Below are 22,486 nucleotides of genomic sequence, written 5' to 3'. Positions count from 1 at the left end.
TATGTAGTGCTTGGTTTTGAACCTTAATCATACTGATTCTTGTTTTCTTTTAGCCATGTTGTTCTGGAGAAAGCCTGCAAGACCTTATGTAAAATTACAGCCCTTATCTGTTCCAAGGACTTTAACAAACGTGAATCTCACCTACCATGGATGTTAGGAAATTGAAATAAGAAATTGTTGTTAATCAAAATATCTTAGAAAAAAGTTCTACATTCTTATTTAGTGATTTGAACGTTATTGCAGCTACATCCCGACTCCCAAACTTGGAAGAACTTGGAATTTGCACAATATTGGGATGCTCATGCCTTGCTTGTTGTCAGAAGCACATTCAGATTTTTATTATCTGTATCCCATGCATACGAAAGTGTCTACAATAGCGTATATAAGCCAAACTGACATTCTTCCGTTTACATAGCAAAAGATTTTTATTATATGTATCCAAAGCACAAGAAACTGCATTAACAATATCATATATCAGCCAAGCTGAAATTCCTCCGTTTCCATGGCAACGACGGCCATATTGAATGTTACATGCACAACTACACATGGTGATTATTATTACTGATAATATTTGGTAGAACAATAACAGGATGTACGACTTCGTTCAGGATGACATATAAAAAACTTGTTGGCAGGGAAGTTTCGGTTCTTGCAACCAAGCTTCATTACAATCATGTGTCAAGTTTCTAGATAATGCGTTTTATTAAATTTGCTTCATCAATTTTAATGAACATTGTTTTAATCAATGTATTTAGAGTATTTCGAGTGGTACGACATAGTTATTCAAGAAATATCACAGGATCTGCCAATGATCAAAGTACTCTAAAATTGAATAGACCCCACTTTATTCATAACAAATTTCTGCTGTAAAACTGATGACAAGGAGTATATTTTACTTCATCGTAACAGAGAGTTATTGGTATTATTGAATTAAGGCTTCACGTTCTGGTAATATGTCCATTATAAGTTCTTCTGTTTGTTTTCAAGATTTCAAACAGTTACCCATTCTCTATTATGTTTAGTGACTTGAAAAGAACTTGGTGCTCTTGAGACTTCTTCTGTGTTTTGATTTTTATTTTCCCATTGTCAGGAGAAATGGAATGGTCTATTGAATTATTTTTAAATTGTTCTACATCAGCAGGATGGTCAAATTTGAGTAAGGTCTTGTTTAATTAGATACACATTTCGTTGTCGATGGTATCGATACCATGGCCAATAAAAATAAAATAATCTGTTCAAATAATCTTCTTTCAGTTTTGTTGTGATTTGAACCAGGCCGTGCTCAAGCGTAAAGAACATCAAAATGCACAATACTTTAAAAGTGTTTTCTGAATTATTTTTTTCTTGGAATAATCTGATATTTTCTTAAAACTTCTTTTCCAAGCTGAATTGAACAAAATTGATATATGACTGAAATACTACCGACTCGGCGTTAAACAATAATCGATCAATCAATCAATCAACAGTAAAACTTTATGAGAACTAGTAGAAAATAGTACTTGTAAGATAGCAAACATTTTATTAATCGTTTCTTATGAACTATGATTTAACAGAAGGCGGATAGACAGGTTTCGGGCAGTTAAAAAATATTAGAAGAGGTAAAGAAAACAAATATTCAATGCATATATGATACATAGACGTTGGTTAAGAGTATATTCTTTCTTTGGTTAAATACCACTTAACTGGGTAAGACGTACACAAGGGATTAGACTATTCACCTGTTTTACTGTATATTACAGACGCCACTGTGAGAAATAATCCTGCGTCCGCAACTTTCTGTCATTTTTGTCGGATCACATTCCCAGCGAGTGAGATTGTAAAACACTACCAAGAGCACCATGCAAAGGACCAAAGGGATCTCTCACAAACCAGAAAATTTGTTTGCAATGTATGTGGGAAACCACAGATAAGTTTTGCTCATCTCCGAAGACACATGATTACCCACTCTACCCAGAGAAACTTTGTATGCAGTTACTGTGGTGAAACGTACAAACACAAATCGAGTTTAAAAGACCACATTAGAAGAAGCTGCAAACGTGTACCAACTGAGGCAAAATTTTCATGAAATAGATTTTTGTTGATGAGGCAAGAGAGAATTTCTTTTTCAATATAATGTCCTTGCGGATCAATTATGTACACTTTTTGAATACAATGGGTTTAATGTTCCGGTCAAAAAATATATTCTTTTTATCAAAAATCTTTTTATGAATTCATATGCAAGTTAGGAGTATTATTTTGTTGTTGTTGTTGTTGTTGTCGCTCTTGTTACTTGAGGTTCATTTGAAACTTAAAAATTTGGATAGATTTTACTGTATCAATTAAATCTAAATACTTAAGATTTTCCTTTAATTTAAGATTTAAGGGCGTAAATCATTGACATGTTGGCTAAGTTAAAATGATTGAAAAATAAGTCTTATCAAGTTTTCTCTCGATGTAGGTATGCAACAACTTGACAGATTAGATGGGAGATCTTCTTCTGCATCTGGCATGTGCCCTTATTGCAAGCATGCTTCCGTGGATCTACGAAAGCACTTTGAAGAGGTTAACAATCATGGTTTTGCGAAAATCTGCCCGGTGTGTGTGAAGGGATACACAAATATAAATAGTTTTCAGGTTCACTGGGATGTGTATCATAACCGGATGATTAATCAAAAACACAGGTGCTCCGTTTGCGGAAAAGCAAATCAAAGCAAAAGCCACCTTGCAAGACATATGAAAAGACATTCAGAACAAAGATATTTTACTTGCTCGTTTTGTTTTGAAGGATTCAAGCATAAAAGTAATTTAAAAGATCACATAGCAAGATGCTTAAGAAAACAAAATCAGCAATCAACAAATAATTAAATTAATCATGTGATTGTATACTGTTGTATATGAATTCCTTCAAATACGATGTGATGTCTGTTGTGGCATGTATACAGCAAGGGCAGTCAGTTTTTTATGGTGTCAGTGGTTTTTATTTGTAAATAAAGTAAAATAATTTAGCTCATAACCAGATGTTTGCATACTTAAGTGAAAGTAGCATTTAAGGATAACAATCTACGGTTCTTCAAGATTTATTTGTAGTCAATCCGTTTGAAATAAATTTTATAAAATGGGTTATGTAATTAGTTTGTCACAGCCAACCCTCGACTCTCTAAAATTCTTTAGCTGCATAGTAATGCGAGGACGGGGTTTTTACGCTTACAAACCTTATTTTGTCTGAATTTAGTGTCGCTGGCTCAAGGTAAGGACACGAACCCCGGTTTTAAGCAACATCTGTTTAAGGGTACAGTCCCATATTTCTGTGTTCGTTACAGTCTAAACAAAAGGATATGTTCTGAATTAAAAAAAAAATTGGTCTATAGAAAAGAACAATTTCACGGAAAAAAGTAACATTTAAAAATCAGTCTAATGTTTTTCAAATTTGCAATTTGAACCTTAAATTTATCACTTGCAATTTTGAAAATAATATTCAAAGTTGGGTAAAATAGCATTTTCCCTGAAAAAGCACTTACCTTTCCATAAATGTTGGCCTAGAGGTCCATCACGGCAGGCCTGCCCCTAAATAAAATTATGATATTTTGATAGGATGTGATCTAAAAAATAATTTAAAATAGGATATTTTTCGGGGCACGCCTGACCTGTCCAAAAATCACATCGCTGATTCTTGATACATATGTTTAGTTATACATTTTGAAATGGTTCGAATCCACTTTTCACTACACTTTTACAGTTTTGTCTTTTCAAACTATTTTAATTTTTATAGGGGCTTGACAAGTGTATTTTCCTTCAGTTATCTTTCTTTAATGCATGTTTGTTTTTTGATATAAAATACAGAGAGAAAGGAAATCGTAAAGTCTGTGTTACTACTACACAGTCTAGCGAAACTATACCTCATTTTAAACAGGCCATGTAGGTCTGAGCTATATTTATAACGAAGTGATCCTTTAGCTTATGGAAAGATACTAGTGTACAAAAAGAAATTGGATCACCCTTTTCGTGTTTGGAAATGGAAAAGGTTTTTCAAGATAAGGAAGAAAATGGATAGATTCACACGTTGTGGAATTCGAACTTGCAAAGCGCACTTTATGTAAAGAAGGAGATATCCTTGGATTTAAAATCCTTTCTAAACACGATCTTCTGTGTTTTAATTCTTATACGAATCTATATCCTTCCAGTTGTTTTGATTGGATTGTTGTATCATTCGCTGAAAGATTTCTGAATTTCGATTATCAGAGCCATAACAATTGAAATAAAGGAAATTCTGTATGCTATATGATGCATTGATTGATGCTACATCATTTGGACATTACTTCAATATGGAAAAGTTGGGTTTGTTTTTCGTTTTTTGCTTCTTTGCTGTTGTGTTTGAAATTCTGCATCTGTAGATTAGTGATGTTTTGTCAAGATAGGAGAGAAATGGAATTGTTAATTCTGTAGATACATACTGTTAAAGGCAGGGAATTATAATGATGAAGCTTTGTCATGTTATGCGTCTTTATTATGAAATTTGTGCTTTTATTCTATGAAATCATTTTATTTTGTCGAGGGCATTTTTCTTGGACTTTAAAAATGGATGTTATGTCCTTGACAAACGTTTCATAAAAAGGAATACTTTTATATATTATATTCGCTAAGTTGTAATTCCAGGGTAAGGATACCAAAGAAATACATACGAAATATAATTATTGTATTGTGTTACTTGATGTGCGGGAAAATCAAACATAAGCAGAGGACCTCTTGGTCTTGGTTTTCTTGGTTTTACTAGAACCGAGCACTCGTATATTACAGTCGGACGTGTGTAATTTTCGGAAACTAACAATGATGCGGATAATTTGAAGAATATTTATCATAATGTTTTTTTTTTTTTACTAAATTTTGCTTAAAGTCAAGATTTAGTAAATGAAGAGTGCCTACAGATTTCTCAAATTTCAGAAACAAATTTCTCTAATAATCTATTACAATTATAGCTTAATAAATTAAGGTGTATCGGGACATAATTTTTAGGTAAACTCTACGAAAAAACATATTTTAAACTGCCTTTTTGAATAAAAAATGAGGAAAAATCTGGTAAAAACATGGAGTTTTTTCCATCAAGGACAAAGGAATGTTTCAGTATTGCCTACAGTTAAAATGATATTAAATTGAATATAGGTATCGGTGTTACTTTTGACATGATTTTAATTTGAATTCCATGAAAATGCGTTATTTTCTACATAATTCTGTTATAGCTGTAAAATACGTGAAAAAAGTAAGTTTAAATCAATTATGACGTCACAATGGATCAAGTGCTCACCAAAAAGACAGCCTAAACTCATTGACTAGATCTTGACCTTAACGTATGTCAGTACAATAAATTTTAGAGAAGGCAAAAATTTTGACAGAAACAATGCACATAAGTAAATTTACTTTTTTCAAAGCATTTTAAAATGTACAGAAGCTTATTTTCTGATCCTTTATGGTGTATATGCTACTCGTTGTCTTTAAATGATGTTTGGAATTAGAGTTTCATATTATAAGCAATCACTAAAACTTCCAATCGCCAGTAGCTGTCTGTTGTTTACACTGACGGTCGTTTTGAAACGTTACTGTACTTATTATTAAAACAATCGATATACATTTGTTAACTCTAACATGTAGCTATTGTCCAAGCTTTAAAAGTGGTAATTCTTATCCTATGTAATAGTTATATTTCTTTTTCCTTATTTTTGGAAATAAAGAACACTCAAAATATTTGAAGGAATAAAAATTGCGTAAGTATTCTAAAATAAACAAAATATAAAAAAAAAATAAATAAATAAAAATTTTAAAAAGTTTTGAAGATGTTATTTTAAAAGTCAATGTCTGAAACATTAAAAATATATAGTAATGCATTAAATTGTATAATTAGATGGGAAATACTCTTGTTAAAGGACAATTGATTTCAAAAAGAAATTATACGGGCAAGAACACGAATTGGTTTCAATATTGAACGATGTTCGTTTGACTTCAAAGACCTTTACACTGTGATTAAAGATCTCTGTTCAGTACTTGATGATCACCGTTGGCTATTTTCTATATTTACAGGACCGCAGGGCAGAGGAATACGCGACGCACTAGTAACACAAAAAAGGTCGATAAGGACAGATGTACCCTCCCAGTTTGAAAATTCTCTCTGTAAATATTGTCTGGTAATTTTTCCGAATACCCAGGTCTTGTTAAAGCACTATGAATCGGTACACAATCATGGATTTGCAGTGATATGTCAAGTATGTGGTAAAGGGTTCAAGACCATCACTGGTCAACAACAGCATCAGCGCATGGAACACGAAGCTGGGAAAGATTGTCCACGTTGTGATATCTGTAATAAAGCATTCTCTGCAAAGTCTGTGTTAATGGTGCACAAAAAAGTCCATTCTGATCACAGACCTTGGAAGTGTTCTTTGTGTAAAAGTGAATTCAAACATAAGCACGTGATGTTGCGTCATGAAAAGTCGTGTAGGTTGAAACATTCAAAATAAGGAAAATGCATATAACTGACTTGAAATTCGTATAGTTATAAAGAGCACAGACTTGACTTCTATTTTTCTTTAATTTAGTTGGCTGCTTTTTTTCAATGTTTGTTGGTGATATGCAATCTTTCTTTTTCTCTATAGTTGAAGGTACAACTAAATGTATTTTAAATGCTTCAATATGGAAGAAAATAAAAATAACAGATAAAAGATCACGACTGTGTTTTCCTTTCACATCTGATTGTAATGAAGACTTGTGTGAGAATTTAGGTTTATTAATAAAACTTATACATACCCGAAAACTTTAAATGAGATATCAATAGAAGTTAAAAGTGTGCTTCAAACAATTTAATAAAAAGTAAAAAAAAAAAAAAAAGATATACACTGACTATAATGAAAATTTGGTTTATTCGTAGGTGAGGACTCACCTTCCGTAGAAACGGCAGCTGCCCAACACAACGTGCCCCCTCAGTGTTATGTATGCAATACATATTTTCAATCCATTGAGGGTTTGACAAGACACATCCATAATGTTAGATTCCACGGCTACAAGAAGATGTGTTTACACTGCAGTAAACCATTCAATTCTCGATCAGCGCTGAAATATCACCTATCAACTGCACATTCGTTTTATAGCAATTTTAAATGTGATAAGTGTGACCGAACATTTCCAACAAAGAGCTACCTTGTGGACCACTCCCGGAGTCATTCTGACCAGGCTTGCTTTACATGTCCACACTGTAAAAAGTCATACAAACACAAATCAAATTTGGGAGTTCATTTGAAATATAATAAATGTAACAAACAATGAAAGAAATGAAGAGATACAATAGAAGAGAGTTTTTAGTTTCTTTTATAGCATATATGTCTTCATTTGGTTTCAAATGTTGTAAAATAAACACAAAGAAAATAAGTTGTGACAAATATTTTTTTAACCTCATCCGCTTGTTTTTTTTTCGGATACCTCTTTCATGTACCTGAGCGAACTTGAATTTTGTGAATAAAAATTAAACAATATCGTTAGTTTTGTATTGAGTATTCAGTATTGTATAATGTATAAATGTAAATATTAATGGGTTGCTATTAAAATCTTTCTAAAAATACTGAAATGAAATTTATTATTTATTAATTTTTTATGCATTCAGTTTTGTTAACAATCATGTGAACGTAGATAATTGAACAGCATACATATACATGTATATATTTAAATCAGATCATGACAAAGCGTATCGATTTTCATCCTCAGAATTTATATTCTGAGAATATTCCATTGTGACATAAAAGATGCTTGTTTGCATTGCTAATTAAGTTTGGTGAGTGGTTATTTAAGAAATAAAGTCCGCGTTATCGTGAATGTTGCAGGATAACCTCCGAGGTCGAGAAATGTTGTCTGAAATATAAAAGCCGAGGCGTTAGCCGAGGCTTTTATATTTCAGACAACATTTCGAGATCGAGGAGGTTATCCTGCATCATTTACGACAACAAGGACTTTATTTCTATTCTACTAACGGCTCTAAAATACAGTTGATCGTTTTCTCTATAGAGAAACGAATTAGATCACCATGTCGCAATTTCGCTGTTCCATTTAACACCAGAGGGTCAATCGATTGCATTAAATGCAGATGATTTCAGCTTTCGTTGGATTAAAAATATCCTTTAATTATTTACAAAGTTGCTTGTATCATATATTGATTAATTTTTATGAATGAAAAATAACAAAACCAGTTGTCTATTTCATTGATTTATCAGTAAAATCACGGGAGTGTAAATGTTGTGGGGAGGTCCATAGAACAGCCCAACTTGGCTATAAAAACGGATATTTATCAGCTGTTTCAGGCAATACACACGTTTAGACTGCGGAAGACGACACATCGATGTGGTTTATATAAGTATTAGATTATACAGTGAAATATTTATTTCAACTGTACAGATTTGACATGTGTTTCTGATCTGATAATTTTTTGATGACGTTCGTGATTTATTGGAGAATAATGTCCGCGGCATTTCTTTGATCTCGGCAATAATCGTAGTAGAATTATATTTATTTTCTTTTAAAATCAGTAATGGATTGATCTGGGGGGGTTTTTTGCGTGAAAATGAGTTACCAAATAAAACCTTTGAATTGCATTCTTGGGGGAATGAGAGTACTTCTCAGTTATTAGAAATCGACGTAAAGGTTATTTTATCCAATTTTTCCTCTTCTATTACAGGAGAGATAGTTGGAAAGGTGGGACAAGTAAGTGGAGATCACGTTCGGTGTTATATATGCGATGAAGAAGTATTCCGCCCTGCATTCAGGCAGCATCTAGTAAAGGTTGATAACCATGGCCATAAGATAATTTGTATGAGATGCGGAAAACCTTACAACTCGAAGACAGCCTTAAAGTATCATCTCTCCACTGTTCACAATGAAGGAGAAGAAGTTCACTGTTGTTATCTATGTGGGAAGAGTTATCCAAGCAGAACACACCTCAATAATCACATGAAGAGTCACTCAGAAACCCAGTAGAAGTTGTTCCAGGTTGTACAAGTTTACCGGTAATAAGGGATCTTACTATATAAATGTTTACGGACAGCTAGAAATAGGAAAAGGAAAGGAAGAAGTTCTCTACGATTAATGCTAGTAGTGGAATAACAGCTTTTTGAAAAGCGCTTCTATGTTAAAAAAAAAAACAGAAACCTTACTTCACAAGTCATGTCTATTGTTGCTGATTAGCAAAGTTCTGCAATAGGCAATCTATTTTAAGTGTCATCTATTTGCTAAGAAAAATGTTAGTAAAGAAAATATGTGCTTAAACTTTCACAGGAATAATAAAATCTTAGGCAGAAATGCGAAAAACTGTGGATTTTTTTTTATCGTAAATCAATGCTTGCAATTGATTTTTCCTTGGAAAATAAAAGTTATATTTAAATTATTATTCCAAATGTGTTTTCCCCCTTTATGCTCCATGATTGAAGATAGATTCCTAAAAAATAGAGACTTCCTTCAAAAAATTACATTTTGCACAACAGAAGCTTATGTCGAGGCGTGCTCTGACCCACTTCAATAGCATTAAAAGAAGGTCAATGTATGAGGAATTTTAAGCCTTTTTATTTATTTTTATTTTAATCATTTCAATTTTTGATCAATTGATAGGTCTTTTTTTCTGAATCTTCGTATGGATGAAAATCATGATGTGGGTATCTATCCATGCAATTCTGTTACTTCATTCGAGTGAATTGGGTGCCTTATTCGGAATATCAATTCCTATATGTTCCTGTTGCGCTAGTGCAAAGTGCGTCATCTGATGAACATTTTCATCTTCATCTCAAAAAAGTAATTCTAACCAAATACAATGTATTGTATATGAGGGGAAACAAAAAAAATTGATAAATATACAATATCTTCGAATTCAGAAAGGTTTGTTTTGGGACGCCCATATCTGTATAATGTGCTAGTTGGATAAAAACCTCACTTGATATTAGTTTAGTAAATCAGTAGCCTGTAAATGTATAGTTCTGTAATGTTTACATCATCATCATCATAGGTTGGCCTTTTGAAGTGCTGGGACTGTCTTTCAATTGGGGGTAAATAGGTAGAAGTACCTCTGGTGCTACATGTATTTAGTAAAAAGATTTTTGTCTCTGTGTATTAATTTTGGAATGTTTTGGATAAAGATATCCTTTAAGTTTGGAACGTTTTGGGTTGGGATATCATATTCATTAACCTTAGAATGTTTTAAGATGGTTTGTTCATTGAGTTTAAAATGTTCTAGGGTTTGATAAGGTGGCCTTTTTGTAGTAATAAGTAGAAGTTAAGTTTTCTGTGCAATATTTGGAGAATGGTTTCGCTAGAGAAATTTATTTTGCACATTGGGTCCATAAGTTAGTAAGTATAAATTTTGATGCATTGAGGTCAAATGTGAAATGAAAGCATGGAGCTAAATTTGGTCCATAACTTGAATATTTAAACTCATACTTGTCTAAAAGCACATACATGGCTATAATAATTTTTAGCTATACAATTCAAGGATATTTTCCAAAGATAAAGGTCACTTTGAACGATGGATAAACTCAATTTTTAAGGGTATTAGTTTATAATAGATAAACACGAAAAGCTTGTGAGATTTAGGGCTGTTCACATTTGTTTATTATTTATTCCTTGAAGGTTTTTTAACTGAGGCGAATATAAGGACCAGTCGCCTATTGTTAATAAGAAAAAGTAGAATTTCAGACATACAGATAAAATTCTCCTGTAAAGAGTCTTTATTGCTTTCGTTTTGATGTTAAGAGTTTATTTTATATAACTTAAAATCTAAAAGAAAGAAAAAAAAGTAAAATTGTGTTTGTTTTACCATTTCTGACATTTTCCTTGCTATATATATATTTTAATTAAACATCAAAGAAGAAGTTTTATAGTATTGTTAAATGTTATGTTTTAACGGTAAAGAATATATTCATTTCATTTTATTTCAGTTTATTTCCTTGAAACAAATGAAGTTTACAACCCGCCTAAGACTAAGGTAAGCCTTGGGAAGAAGAAGAAAAATTTTCCAGACAAAGAAAGAAACGAAGTCACCTGCCACACCTGCCGCAGAGGATTCAAGAAATCCAAATTTAACCAACATCTATTGGATGTAAATTACCACAACTTTGACGCAGATCTCGTCTGCTCTCTGTGCGGAAAACCATTCAACTCCAAAACTGCCCTAAAATACCACCTAGGTACCACTCACTTAGTGGGAAACAATAAGTATCCTTGTAAATCCTGCAAGAAAAAGTTTCCATCTAGAACTCATCTTAGCTCACATTTGAGGAAGAATCCTGACCATCTAATCTTAAATTCCTCGGAAAAATAGCGTATGGCTGTAAAACACGATTCTATACTTACATCTTATTCTTTGATTGATAGATTGGCATCAGAAATGCATGTAAGGTGGTATGAACACGTTATACTTGTAAATATTGTACAAAAGGTCTGTAATAAACGTTCTCAAAACTCATAAGTTCGAATACTCGCGAGATGAAAGGTGATTTGAACTTGAACTTGCTTGAAGAGTTTTTTGTGTTTTTCATGGTATACAAATTACTGATCTGTAGTTCAAATGGAGTTAAACAAACGCTCTTTTAAAGAGAGGTAAAATTGTACAGTTAATCCATTTTAGTAAGATTTCACAAAGATATGTACAAAGTTGTACTTGGGATGTCAGTAATCAATTTCAATTACTAATGACAGCTCATCCTCGTGGAATCAACCACTTTAATTTTTTCTTGATCCCAAACGACATGTAGCATATATCTTCATCAAGTTGATATCTTGCTGCCCTTAGAATTTCTGATGCTTAATGGTCAAAACACAGCAGTTTACATTTAGGTTGGTCTTGTCCAGTGTGTATCAGAATAATCAGCTGGTGTTTATCATTTTGATATTGAAGGTCACAAATTTTCAGACGAGATAATGATTTATGAAGGATATGGTGAAAACACTTCAGATGAAATATGCGACTGATCCAAAAAGTATTGTCATTTAAAAAGGACCAAACTGTAAAGACTGAATTGTAGAGAACACATTAAAAAGTTATGTCATCAATTACAAATATTAAATTGATTTTTCAATTTTGACATAAATACTGTAAATCACTTTTTATTCGCTAGAATTTTATTTTCATATAATAACGTGACACTTTCTGTTTCTCGAAAATTTCATTCCTGGGTAATAAGTATTATTAAAGTTTACAGAGTAATGACCGAAATTCGTCTCTCTCATAAATGCAAAATAGCAATTTTGTAAAAATAAGGTGTTGCGAAAATTACATGATCCAAAGTAGTGCAGATAGTCAGTGCTTAGAGTTTGTTCCTGGATAGCTTTCGTTTCAGTATTTATGCTCTCTGTGACGCATTAGTGTTCTTAAATGGTTGTCCAAACTGGCTTATTCATAGGAAATGTTGAGATTAACGTTGAGGTTTCAAAATGTCTGAGTTATTTTTGTTCACAAAGAATTTTGTTTTATTCGACAACGGTATGTTATCCTTGAGTGAAAGTCATAGACAAAAGTAAATATATTTGAATGTGAAGTGCAGGGAAAGAGTATTTTAAGAATATCTCATTGTTTGCATTCTTCAGAGGGAATAGGGACCATCACGGACATGTACAGTTCTAGCCCTTTTTAAATGTTTTATGAAAAAGCCAAATTATCAAAACCAGCTTTAATACTTGTATGCCTTGATGTAGAACTTAATAATTCCAATGTTGTATATTTAATAGCGTTGAGTGTTTTTTGAATGTGTCTATGTTAAAGCTTTCAAGATTTTTTGAAGATTGTATATTACATGGAGAACCGCGGGTGTTTCTTGAATGTTTAAAATCTTAATTTTTTCTTGACATATTCTGTTGTAATGCTTTAGATTTATTATTAAAAAAGGAGATTAGTAGTCAATAAAAATCTCATTTGATCACTTATTTGTTATTTTTCCAAGGAGTTAATTATTATTTGGGATTTAAAAGGCACGAGAAAGACAAATTATGTACTATCTGTGTTTTGTTCAGTCTAATATACATATATCCATTTTCGTCCATTAAGAGATGCTGGGAGTTGTAATTGCCAGTAGAAATTATATTTTTTAATCATATTCTTAATTTAAGACGATGAACAAATGGATGCAAGTCATGCAATTATGCCGTCAAAATAGATTTATTCATTCATTGCCTATATTATGCTACAGAACAGATAGACATATAAAATATAACACCCGTATTGTCTAAAAAAAAAGAAATCGGTTTAAATAAAGGGTTTTCCCCATGTATATTTTCAAGTCAGCGATTTGATTTTGTTTCTGACTTAAACAGTGCAACATGAAAGTGATAATTGTCCATCATTTCCGTATTTTCTTATGACAATCTGTTTTCAAATATTGCAATAATGCTATTTAAAAATGTATTAGAGTTAGTTTCTTCGACTCCGAAGAATGCAATAATTTTCTGTAAACGACATACTTTATGATATAGTTGTACTAGGTACCAAAATCAAGATAATGTGTATTCAATGTATTTCAAGAGGCCACTGCGAGTGTCTGTTTTTTTCAAGAGGTCTTTGTATCTCTGCTCTCAATTTTGTTGTTTAATTGGATAATGATCTTGATTATTGTTCATTATTTTCTTTTAATTTAATTTGTAAGAGATCATACCTGACAAAAGCCTACGTTGTTCAATAGCAGAATAATTTACTTAAAAATGTGAAATTTTTTTCTTTCATCAGAGCAAGAAGTTAGTACAAATAAAAATATAAAAATCAAACAGCCATTGTCCAATGGATACAAAAAAATAGAGAGAATTATATTATTTTAAATGCTGTTAATTGTTTTATTCACATGGTAAGAAATAACCTTATGAAATCCTATCAGACACTGAGAATCTACGAAAGATAAATATTTTTCTAAGGTAGACATTTTGCTTCACTTCGTGTACATAATAATTTGAATGAATAGGAACATTAGCAGTGAATTGGGATTTTTTGTGTTTGTGTCTTAACACAAACCAAAAAAGCTCACTTACGGACAGATAATACAAACTTTTTCAAAAATCATGGAAATAAATAAATATATATTTTTTACAAGTAAAATGATTAAGTTTAACTGCACAGAGTTTCTTTTTTTCATGAAGGTTTCTCGTTAATGTTCTATAAAGTGATAGAAAATTGTGAAGATTTATAGGGGTGATAGCAAAAAGGAAGAAATTTGGACGTCATAGAGTCTACGATTCGTTAATATTTTAGATATTTAATATATGCATAATTTACAACGTAAAAATATCCAAAAATATTTATTAATCCATGCATCCAATATTTTTTGTGTAACATGTGTCAATAAGTATCGTATTAATCGTTTAGAGAATATGATTGAAAATAAAATGCAACAATCAAAAACATTTCGATTAACAGAAGATCACTTTCTTTTTCCAGTTTCTGAAACGAGAGGGGAAGATTTCTCTAAAAAGACCAGATCGTGCATAGTATGCAAGGAACAGTTTTTAAACGAGTCAGCTTTCAAGAGACACCTTCTTGAAGAGAAATTTCATGGAAAACCTCATTTATGTTGGGAATGTGGACGTGAATTCAGTTCTGTGAACGCCCTCAAGTATCATGTGACAGCTGTCCATGGACAACAATCCAACTTCAAGTGTCCAATCTGTCACAAAAGGTTTCCATACCAAAGCTTCCTGAAAAAACACATACTTTCACACAACCAAAAGGCTTTGTTCATTTGTAGTCGCTGTGGTAAGGCATTGAGAACGAGGGAATCTTTAGGGTACCACTTGAAAAATGTTTGTAAAATAAGCAGTTCTGAGTAAAAAATAAAAATGAGCTCACAAACAGTTTATCTTTTCTTTCATTCTCTTTAAGTAGTATGTCATCTTCAGTTTGGGCAACTTCAGCAAAATGCATAGTTGTAGAGAATAAAATATGAGAATACACTAAAATGTACCACATTTAAGACTGTACTCGGCACAAACTTGTATTCAGGGGACAATCTTTCTACTTTCCTTCTTCCTTTCCTGTTGTCATCTTTTCTTGACTTTTTCTTAATACGCCTAGATTGTGAGCATGCCTATTCAATCAAACCTTTAATGACCAAAGTTTGAAGAATATCGAGATCCAGAAAAAATGCTTTCATGAAACTCCAATGCAAATCGCTCGTTTCAGGATCTTTAAAATTAGATGTAGAGGGTGTGCTTTTTTGTTATACCTTGAGTAAAAGCCATGTATAAAACAAAGGTCTATATTTGAGTATTTTAGATATATGTCTGCATTTTTCATACACGGAGGCATAGGTCCTCTGGGAGTATATAATGTACAGTTATAGTTTATTTTTGATGAATGTTTTGTGAAAGAGCCTAAAGATAAAGAACAGCTTCTTTTATGTATTCGTTGATGTACTTCTTAAAGCCAGGGTTGTGTTATTATTATGATCTTAGTTTATATTTGAAATCTGTTTGTGTTTAAGTATATTATTGAAGTTTGTGTATTGAGAGTCACATACTAGTAGTGTGTATTGAATGTTCAGAATCTTCATCTTACTTTACATATTAAATTCTTTAAATTGATGAATATCTTTGAAAGTTTTGAATTCAATAAAAACACACACTGGTGTAAAACACTTCATCCTTATTATCTTTTTTCAACGATTCAAATTTTGGGAGGTTTGGTGAGGAGTGGCAAAGGCAAATCTGATGCAAGTATATTATTTTACTGTTATATCAGTGTTGTTCAGTCGTATATGATGACATCCATCCTTGTCAACTTAGGAATATTTAGAGATCTGAATTTCGGTGAAATTTTATTTTCTTTACACAGCCATTTGGACCAAAAAGCAAATCAAAACAAAAATGCATGCAAATTTGCTGCCAAACCTGTGATAGGTGTCATAAAGATTTCTCATGTTCCTTGTCGATTTATTGCTATGGAACAGATAGACATTTAAAGGATAACTTCTTTTTTGTCAAGTGATGCCAAAGAAAGAAATTGGTTTTAAGCGTCTTCATGTGTATTGTATGGAAACTAACATTTTAAAAGTTAATTATTGGAAGGATTCCTTTATTTTGTTTAAAGTTTGTAAACAATACATACCAAACTTTTAATTTCATTATTCTACATCTCCTTTTCTACTTATGATATGGAAAGATGTTGATGTCCTTGAATGAACTACGGATAAAAAATGATCTTCTTGAGGATATGCTAAAATTCAGATTATGGTTATTTTAGGTAAATGAATCATGACACCCCAAAATGTCCCCATCTTATTAATGGGAAATTAATTCATAAATTATTAAGATAAAGAACAGTGATCAAGCTCAAATTACAAATTGTGATCAGAGCAAACACGGACCTCTAAAAATATCAGAGGTGGGAGCAGGTGCCACGAAGGAGTAAGATTCCCCCTTGGACCAGTCACCGCCGCTGTGTGCCCCTTGTCGTAATCGAGTAAACGTGAAAAAACATAGACAATTCAGCGTAAGATTTTCTGATATAAAATCATAAAGTTTGTACAAAGACAGGTATTTTAAGTGACATAAAAGTTGATCTTTTATTTACCAGGCACTTCATAGACATTCCAATAAAATGTGACAAAATATGATCATCATTTTATTAAAAGAGTTTAAAAATGACATGATACTTTTTTTTACTTCTTTTTACTGTTACAAAACAGTAAAACAGCATTTTAACTTGAACAGATATATTTGTGAAATTAAAACCACCGCAATGTACTTAACTTTTACAGCTATTGGTATATTGTCTCACCAGGCATTGAATGAGAACGAATAAATGACTGATGTTTTACTCAAAAGTAGACTCTTTTGTTTCATTTGACATGAACTTTTATGTGGCAATGGATAGGTCATATGTACGAATGGAGATTCATATGAGACTTCACATGTTGCTAGTGACTTACTTTTATTTTTAATTAACTCTATTAATGATTCAAAGAATTTGATAGTTATAATTTGTTACAATCAAATATATTTTACTGCAAAAATATTCACTTTCAATTTTTAATTACAGAAAAAAGAGAAGAGCTGCCAGTAAGGGACAGATCGTGCATCGTTTGTAAGGAACGGTTTTTAAATGAGTCTGCTTTCAACAGACACCTTCAGGAAGTGAAATTTCATGGAAAACCGGATTTTTGTTGGGAATGTGGACGTGAATTCAGTTCTGTGTACGCCCTGAAGTATCATGTAACAGCTGTACATGGACAAAAATCCAACTTTAAGTGTCCAACCTGTAACAAGATGTTTCCTTACCAAAGCTTCCTGAAAAAACACATGCTTTCACACAGCAAAAAAAGCTTTGTTATGTGTTTTCGTTGTGGAAAGGGACTTAGAACAGGAGAATCTTTAGAGAATCACTTGAAGAATGTTTGTTTTAATTAAGAATTCATAGATGCAGAATTTATATTTTTAAATTCAGTTGCAAAGTTTGTCATCAAGGTTTTATCTCCTCCTTGCCCCTTGTTCATCGATTTAACTCGATATTGGGTAGGTCCAGCAAGAAAAGCAGTTACTCATGTATGAAAAAATACAATAAAAAGTACAAAGTTTCAGAATTAATATATAATTCCAAGTTCATATTCACAAAAAGTTTTTTATCAGAACTGAAAATTATTTTAAAAGCCATTTTGCCTTTATGTTCACGACATTAAGGATTCTTTATTTTGAGTAGACAGAAACTATGATTTGAAGCTATGCTTTGAAGGAAAATATGGATTCTATTCTTTCACTTTAGTAGGAATGTCAACAAGAATCACTGAAAACAGAATGCATTGAATTTGTAAATCGGTTTAATCTCAACTAAATGTATACATGTATGTCAAACGGGATGACTTCATCTTTTCCATCGTCAGCTTTCCCTAGCCTATTTATGCACTATATATGTTTGTATACTATTTCACAGTCAATTGCATAGTGTTGATTCAGTACGCATGACAAGTTCTGAATACGATGATTTTTAAACCGAAGTAGGCTACTGACAAATAAGTTGATGTTAGAGGGTTTCAACTATATCCTTAAAAGTCATCAGCATTTCACAAAAGTCTTTAATCGTTAATATGACAAATACAACCTATCGTTGGGTAGCTTTTGACTGATATATCCATTAAATTGTTATGCCCTTGTTTTAGACCAGTTAAATACAAAAATAATTTGCCAATGAACGTTAGAATTCTAGAAAAAGATTTACCATCATACAAACAGTCCTTCACTGAGTACACCTTTCCGTAGACAACGATAAGAATATTGGATTAGAAACTAGGCACGGCCTTTCCCTATGGACGCAATGACAGTGTTGATAGTGTTGGGAATCTTTCCAGTCCACAGTGTAACAATGTTAAATGTGATGGGACTTTTTAACCATACACAGAGACCTAAGCGTAGTCATGGGCATCGGTCTTACAATAAACTTTTAATACACGATTTCTCTTTTGATTCATTACTACCTTATGTAAATCAACAGATAAGTCCTCAGAAGATGCTCGAGTTTCTGATTGACAATATCTATGTGGTTTTTGGAGACCAGGTCTTCCAACAATCTGTTCTAATTCCCATGGGTACCAATTGTGCCCCGTTATCAGCAGACCAATTTTTGTATTCATATGAAGCAGAATTTGTTCAAAATCTTATACGTGAAAAGAAGAAAACACTTGCTGTGGCCTTCAACTCGACGTTTAGATATATCGACGACGTATTATCAATTAACAATGGTTATTTCTATTCTTATGTCGATACGATATATCCCGGTGAGCTTGAAATAGAAGATACCACAGAGTCTGACACATCTGTTTCATATTTGAATGTTTTATTAGAAAAAGACGTTAATGGTAATCTAACAACAAAGCTTAATGAGAAACGTGATGACTTAAACTTTTCAATCGTCAACTTCCCTTACTTATGCAGCAATATACCTTCATCACCTGCATACGGGGTTTGTATCTCTCAATTGATTCGATACGCAAGAGCAGCACGCTCTCCGTATGAACAATTTCTAAAACGAAGCAAGTTATTGACAAACAAGTTACTGAAACAAGAGTATCAATAGTCTCGTTTAAAGTCGTCATTTCTTAAGTTCTTTGGTCGATACAATGACCTTGTCTGCAAATACATTTTGTCATGAAGTCAAATGCTGACTGACGTTTTTCATACTAATTGTTAGGCCATTATTTACACAGTAAATTGTCGACGGATTTCCCCTTATTTCCCGATCATGACAAGGAGCACATGGTGGGTGTACCGGTCGGCAGGGGATGCTCACTCCTCCATGGCACCTGATCCCACCTCTGATGTTTTAGAGGTCCGTGTTTGCTCTGCTCCAAAATTTGAATTGTTAAATGGACTTTTGAGCTTGATTACTGTTTGTTTTATCCATATATTTCATTCTTAAATCAAATCGCCGAATTATGGCTGAAATATTGCCGAACAACAACAATCTTAATAGAAAACTATATATCTTGCTGTAGTGTACTTGAAATCTGAAGGTGAATCATGAAAAATGTAAAGGTTTAAAAATCTCCTTTCCCCAATTATACCTCAGGCAATAACTTTATGCGCTTGCATTCAAAGTCATGGACAAAAAACTAACAAAAATCGTATCTCATAACCCAATGACATTGATCTTTGAGATGTCTCATTTATCTTGATGCAAACATAGGTTACTAAAAAAATATTTTAAAATTAGAATCCATACCTGTTAAAAATTCCATTTTAACTATATATTTATGACCGTGTCATTGTAATAAACATATCACGCGTTTACATGTTTGTTCAATTTTATTCGCGCCGGAAATAAATGCTTGGGTTCATATTTTATGTTAAAGTTCTGTATAATTTGATTGTCTCTTTTCAATTAAATCCAAAACTATTGTAATGCTAGCCATATTTGCAGCTAAAAGTGAGAGTTTTGTTCATTTATTTGTTGCGTTGTGGTAAGATACTTGATACACAACTTGAACGGGTCAAGAAACAAGTCACAATGTTGAATTTTGTAAACTCATTGGGGTTTAACATTGAAACTTGTATTAACAAGAAATACGGTCAAATCAGTGGAAAGCTGGGATGACTTTTGTAGAACCTTATAAAAATATTATGTACTCTCAAAATTTCATTTTTTTTTTTCTTCATTTTTTAGCCATATATCAAACCCTAAATTGGCAACAATAAAGTGTATGTGATTGGTAACTAAATGTTTTCTCTGAATTTTCCTCTCTTCAATTTTTACTAGACTTTTTAAGAGGGTTTTAAGATTTGTGTTATAACGCAGTGTTAACAGCAACTACAAAATATCTCTAATCAATGGTTTCAACTTCAGAAGAATTAGTAAAAACAAATGAATGAATATATTTTTAGTGTCTATTGCCTGCATTTGCTGATCCAAGGTCATTCATTATTTTCTGAAGATTATAGGTAATTAAGTTCGTTCTTTTATAAGTATTAGAAAAGCTTTAGTATATTCTCCGAGTCGAAAGTACCGTTAAATTTGCCTTACGGTCCGGTGTACAAACACTGAAAGTAGCATGGTCCAACGTTAAATGCCAAAGATATAGGGCTTATATCTATAATAAAATAACTGATGATCTTTTTAAAGTCATAAAACTGAAATCAGTCGTTTAAAACATAGGATTATCATCTCTTATCTAAACCATTGTTCACATAATAGGGAAGCAGAGGAAACACATGACCGAAGGCTGTACATGTCGGTAACTTAAACGAATAACGACATTTTGACATTGAAATCGTTATTTCTGAGAAAACACATAAAGATCGTTTTCCCAACTGGGAATGGAAGCCTGGACATAAATGTAAGAATTTGTTGAATATTATGTCTTTCGACCAGCACTATTTATTTATGACTTAGGAAATTCTAACTTTAGCCTTATAACATGTATTAAAATAAATAAATCTTCAGTCCTCCTTCTTTCCAGGAATGTTACATAAGAAAACCAATGTTCCAAAAACTAGTGTCGCTTGCTTTGTATCTCCATTAAAGATGTAAATAAATCTAAGAGTGGTTAGCTTTTTATTTACTACTAGCATGAAAGTTAATGCATTTACCTGCAAAGAAAAAATGGCATCCATGGATAGTATAAGACTGCGAAACAATCAGACATCAAAGAAAATATGGTTCCAACCCTCAAATGAATAAACAAATTGAAATTATTAAAACTAACTATTTATCATTTTATTAATACGTGTTTCTAACAATCCTCCGAAAGAGATTTCCATCTGCCTTTACTTCAATTGTTAGTCTACACAATCCATTGTAGAATACCGATCCCAATGTATTTTAATAGTATTTAAATGTAAGTTAATGTGGTAACTTAATATTATACAGTTTCAAAGTACAGTATCATGAGCTCATAAACATGATCAAAATCCTGCCTCTCAAAATTCAAACCTCATAAGTGGAATGAAACTACCCGGGGTATTTTCTGCAAAGTAGGTCAAAGGTCAAGTGGATTGTAATGCTGGTCTTTTTCATATTGTTTTATGACAAACAGTGCACATGCTAAATGGCATAGACTTACATCTTTAATGTCAAAATATGCTGTATATCGGCACTATGAACTATTTTGAAAATAATAGGTCAAAAGTGAAGGTCATGGGTCAGGAGGTTGGTAACCATGGTAGTTTACAAAATCCATAGTTCCCAGTAATATATGTTATAAATATCATATCCATACCTCTTACAGTTTTCGAGATATATATGGTGTGACAGACAGACAGACGTCGGGTAGAGAGATCCTTGATTGCCGCTCTGCTCTGCAAGCGACACAAAAATCAACCTGTACAAGTTCCTACTCATGAAAAAAAACAAACTAAAATGCAGAAAATATCGTTCTATGTTGTTTAAGTTAAAGAGTTTTACAGAACATACGATAAGACGTATGTTTCTCAAGATTAAAAAGTCTGTATTACTGTTCTAGGCCTGTGCAATACAAACCGTTTCAATTACATGAATATATAATATTCTCCATAGACTAAAGAGGGTTATCCCTCAGTGCACATCTATTTGTTAAACGTTACATCCAAGTACATGTATCCAATTACTCGAAACAGAAACTAACACGTATAACGTAGTGCACAACCATTTTTTCCCCTGAAATTCATATAATTAAAAGATTGTTTTACCATCACAGCAACCTAATGAATGTGAAAGGTTTGAATTCATGTTGGGTAAGTACATCTATATCAAAAGTTCGATATATATATATATATATATATATATATATATATATATATATATATATATATATATATATATATATATATATATATATATTATTTGACCATAAAATACGGTTTTTAAAAATGAAGTTTTCGAGGAAAATCTCATTAACTCTGAGACACGTATATTGAAATACAATGTATCACGAATTACATATGCTTATAAATCAAGCAATTTATAATGATTATTTTTCATTGAAAAATAACATATGACACCCTCAGAACGAATGGTTTTAAAATTCTGAAAAATTCTATTGATACTGAAATA

The 22,486-nt window shown here is 32.1% G+C and overlaps 1 protein-coding gene across 7 annotated transcripts in view; it reads left to right on the top strand.

Moving 5' to 3' along the window:
• Positions 1–14,814, top strand: part of LOC133184031 (zinc finger protein 768-like) — a 47,482-nt gene extending 32,668 nt beyond the window's left edge. The window contains exon 5 of one of the 7 annotated variants that reach the window (XM_061318923.1): positions 14,411–14,814. In XM_061318923.1, coding sequence (XP_061174907.1) covers positions 14,411–14,799 — 389 coding nt within the window. In that variant the 3' untranslated portion in view covers positions 14,800–14,814. Of the gene's footprint in view, positions 1–1,739; positions 2,078–2,437; positions 2,860–6,048; positions 6,498–6,889; positions 7,322–8,683; positions 8,998–10,928; positions 12,909–14,410 lie in introns of those variants that run through there. The other 6 variants (XM_061318924.1, XM_061318989.1, XM_061318922.1 and 3 more) reach the window with 6 other exon arrangements.
• Positions 14,815–22,486: the final 7,672 nt, after the last annotated feature.

The sequence above is a fragment of the Saccostrea echinata genome, unplaced genomic scaffold (assembly GCF_033153115.1).
Source record: "Saccostrea echinata isolate AGI-Se365-2 ecotype Australia unplaced genomic scaffold, CSIRO_AGI_Sech_v1 ptg000001l, whole genome shotgun sequence".
Taxonomy (NCBI): Eukaryota; Metazoa; Mollusca; class Bivalvia; order Ostreida; family Ostreidae; genus Saccostrea; species Saccostrea echinata.
The sequence above is the reverse complement of the archived record's forward strand: the minus strand, read 5'-3'. Positions and strand labels throughout refer to the sequence as shown.